Source organism: Populus alba, chromosome 17 (assembly GCF_005239225.2).
Source record: "Populus alba chromosome 17, ASM523922v2, whole genome shotgun sequence".
Classification (NCBI taxonomy): domain Eukaryota; kingdom Viridiplantae; phylum Streptophyta; class Magnoliopsida; order Malpighiales; family Salicaceae; genus Populus; species Populus alba.
In genome coordinates, this window is record NC_133300.1 from 10940814 (window position 1) to 10945054 (window position 4241).

Genomic DNA, 4241 nt, shown 5'->3' on the forward strand with positions numbered 1-4241 from the left:
TTGACCAATTTTTTAAGTTCTTTGTTTACCTAATTTTTTTTTATATATTTAGTGGGTTGTGAATTGAGCTACATTGTTTATTTCTCTTTGGATAACATTATTCCTAAGATATTGTGATAATTTTTTTAATTTGATCCTTTTACTATTGTTGTTTTTTTTAATTAAAATAAAATAAATTTATTTGACTTAGTTAGGTTTATAATCTAAATCACATATTTATCATTTTTTAAAAAATATATTTACAGCATGAGAACATCAATGTTTATGAAAAAAATTAAGCAGTAGCATATATATATATATATATATATATAATAAGACCCTATTCTAGTCGGATAATGATTGTAGAAATTTTGGATACAAAATATTGTGTTTTAAAAATAATTTTTGAAAAAAAAAATTAAATTTTTATTTTTGATATTTTCAGATCACCAATATTAAAAATAAAATTTTTAAAATATAATATTATTTTAAAATATATTTTTAAATAAAAATAACACTTAAAAAATTAGTGTTACAACAAGAATAATAATAATAATAATAATAATAATAATAATAATATATCTAGGCAGCGAAGCATGTACTGAATTTAGGTGGGTGCATATCGATCTTTCGATGAACTTGATCGGATGGAAGAACTTATCATGCTTGCTGTCCAAGCACTGTATAGTATTATATTACTGAATCTCAGCAACCTCACTACAAAAATCAAAATATTCCCCATTTGGCTTCCTAGCACAAACCTCTGCCCCTTTCGTTTCTGAGAAGGGAACCTTCCTCGTTTCCTTTACCCCTATGGAAGAAGTGTCTTCCACGCTCTTAAAGTAGCGAATAGCGCTTCTTCTTCTTCCTCCTCCTTTTTTCCATTTCTCACCTACCATATTAAACTCTCTCTCTCTCTGTTTTATTTAATTTTTGAATTTTTTTTGTTTTATTTTGTTTTTTTATAAGGAACTCTTTTTTTCTCTCTCAGTGTGTTGTACCAAAAAAAAAGTTTCGGATTCTAAAAGAATTCAAAGACAGTTGTAAAAAGAGAAAAAAGTTGGAAGCCCCGAGGCCACAAATTAAGCAAGTTGAAGTTGTCTGGTTTAGGTTAGGTGGCAACAGCAAGAGAGAGAAAAGATCGATCGATCAAGAATTGAGAAAAACAAAAGAAATGGATGACATGCTATGCGATGAGCTGCTTCAAGAAATATTTACAAGAATACCGAAATCATTACCACCACCACCGTCATCAGCTTCAGCAGCATCGGTATCCTTGGTGTCTAAGCGTTGGCTCCACCTCTACCGGACCTCAAAAACCTCTCTTTCTCTCAGACTTAACCCTGATGATTCCACAATTTCCTCTCTGACTTCTGTCCTCTCTCACTACCCTTTTCTCTCTTCTCTATCTCTCTTCCTTCTCTCCTCTGACCCCACAGTATCTGCTACCATAACTTCCCCTCCAGCTTTCTATGATCGTCTTCTCTTTATAGTCTCCGCTTTTTGCTCCAGTCTTAAACACCTCAGGTTCTTGGCTGGTCCTGTCTCGCAATCTTCTCTCTTTTCTCTCTCTAATTCTTGCACCTTTTTGAACTCTCTCACTATCTCTCTCTATAGGCCTCTCTGTTTTAACTGGGTTGTTTCCTTTTCTTGCTTAAAGGAGCTGTCCGTCTATGTATCTGGCTTTTATGGAGTTGATGATTGCAATAGAGAATCTGGCTTCTGTATAAATGAAGAGCTTGACGCTGAATTGGGCTTAGAGAATCTTTTTTTGTCGGGGATTGGAGGAGAAGATTATGGTGTTGGTTGGTTGTGGAGGAGCTGCAAAAGGCTCAAGAAATTGAAGCTGAAGAGCTGCGAAGGTATTGGTGATGGAGGGTCCTTTTTGTCATTTGCTAAGTGCTTGAAGGGTCTCCAAGAAGTGGAGATAAGGGCTTGTCGGAGTATAGTGAATGGGGTTTTGTTAAAATTGGCAGAGAATTGTGATTCCTTGTATTCTCTATTGGTTTATGATGGTGGTAATAGAGAGGGCTTACATCACTTCATTAGCAGCTGCAGGTGTGATTTGCAAAAACTCGATTTCCGATTACCTTTGGACCTGAAGAATGATCATCTCTCAGCTATCGGACTGAATTTTAGGGGTCTCTCAACTCTTAGGCTCCAAAGTTGTTGTCTGGTGAGTGGTGAAGGGCTCAAGGCTCTTGGGATAGCATTGAATTCAGGCCTTGAAGAACTGGCATTGATTAACTGTGATGTTGTTGAAAGGGAATCCGGATTGCTCGCCACATTAGGACAGCATACAAGGCAATTAAAGAAACTGGACTTGTCTTATAATGAGTTTTTGCTTGATAAGGAGTTCATCTCAATGCTAGTTTCTTGTAATTGTTTGATTGAATTGAATTTAAGGCGGTGTGCAGGACTTACCACTGTGTCGATGGTTTCTATGTTTAAGAACTGCAGGAAGTTGCAGAGTGTTGATATCATGCATTGTGATGGGATTGGAGCTGAGGCTGTTGAGTTATTTGTCCTCAATTCACCACAATTGAGAGGTCTGCAAGTCGAGGAAAACAAGGTTTCACATGTTGCAAGGTCATGGGCATCGCACAAACTCATTCAGATTGTTTCTTAATTTACCACCATCAAACAAGTTATTTAAGTTCCAAGAAATCATGGTGTATTATGTATGCATGCGCGCGTGCGCTAGCTAGCTAAGATACAAGAGCTGCCTTTGCTCTGTGAATAATGATTAAGAAGCTTGTACATGTATATTTCATGGCTTCAGAACATGTATAGCGGCAATGATTCAATAAACCTTGTCTCTGGCATTTACCATTAGTGACGCTGTATTTGCTTTAACTTCATTTCGCTATTGATGCAACTCGGACATCCCATTGTGCGCTGAACTGACTATAACTTTTGGTTTTCATTTCATTTTTTATTCTAGCTGGAATCACTGTCCCAACAGGTTTTAGTTGATGCTTTTGGTTCAAGACAACTTGAAGCTTCTCTCTTTTTTTCCCTCTCTCTGTTGATTGGCTTCGAAGACGAGTAAAGGAAAAAAAGAAGCATTTTGGTTTAGGAACTTTGTAAGAAATTCACATCATTTTAACTACCTCTCTGACTTTTTAAAATAGGAAATCATTAATATTTTAATTTTTGTTATTATTATTATAAAAACTTAGACAATACAAACATGAATGTAATAAGAAAATGAACTAAACAAAACATTTAGAACAAACACAGATTTTTAGTGCTAGTTTTACATAGCCACCGTAGAATACAGTGAAGATGCACACTAGTTTTTCCTTCAATGCAAAGCTAATAATTGAGAATAAACACATTCCAATCTTCAATGCATATTTTCCTTCCGTGGTGCGTAATTAGAAATGATGTAAATCTTCATAATCACAAGATGGGTTGATCAATTCTTAAAAAAAAACACAGTGCAAATGCTCATAGCAAGCACCCTTACTTTCGGGCAACTGCTGGTGTTTGTTGAGACAAATAACATTCTTCAATTATGCCATGGCATTAAAGACAGAAAACTGCAAGGATTTTTGTCAAAGGATGGAAGCCAAACAAGACAAACTGAAACCAAATAATCCAACATTGAAGTCGAAATGATCCAAGTAAGGTCATATATGGATTATGGTGTAAATTTTTCTGATGTCTAGTTTTATGTTATTAAGCATAACTTCCAACCTAACCGTTTGATTGAGTTGAGATTTTTTGCAGGATTTTCCAAACATGCTTTTCTACTTTGGGTTATAATTTTAGGTCAATTGGAGTTTTGTAGGGGATTATTTAATAGGATCAAAGTTATTGGACGAATCTCGTCAAATCTGTATATCTAGACCTTCGTCTACTATTTAGACTATATCTAAAGCTACACAAGGAATTATGCTAAGATTATAATTGGGTTGGAAAGTAGATATTCATATATTTATGGTGATATATGGTATGCCTACTAATTCATCTGGACAAGGAAGAAATATGTGTTTGAAGTCAGGATTGAAATCTGTCAGGAATGTGCAAAAACTAGAGAAACATTGTTTCCTTGTGTATTTTGGATTCTAGTCAATACAAGGATTCCTTAATGCTCTGGAAGCATGTGTGAAAGCTATTGTCTTACGTATTTTACAAGGATTTCATGTCAAACAATGAGACATTTATGGCAACAACTATTATGCATAGTTTGCAAGGATTCCATATCCATTATTGAATGTATATGGTTGCAAGAAGGCTTGAGATTCTTTTGTTGT

The 4241-nt window shown here is 35.0% G+C and overlaps 1 protein-coding gene across 1 annotated transcript; it reads left to right on the forward strand.

The window, feature by feature from the left end:
* Nucleotides 1–705: 705 nt before the first annotated feature.
* LOC118046115 (F-box protein At5g51370) lies at nucleotides 706–2814 on the forward strand. The gene has a single exon (XM_035054891.2). The coding sequence runs from the start codon at nucleotides 1154–1156 to the stop codon at nucleotides 2606–2608; it is 1455 nt and encodes a 484-aa protein (XP_034910782.1). The 5' UTR covers nucleotides 706–1153; the 3' UTR covers nucleotides 2609–2814.
* Nucleotides 2815–4241: the final 1427 nt, after the last annotated feature.

Bases quoted from the DNA above. Each gene is read 5' to 3' on its own strand.
- LOC118046115 (XM_035054891.2), top strand. From the start codon at position 1,154: ATGGATGACATGCTATGCGATGAGCTGCTTCAAGAAATATTTACAAGA.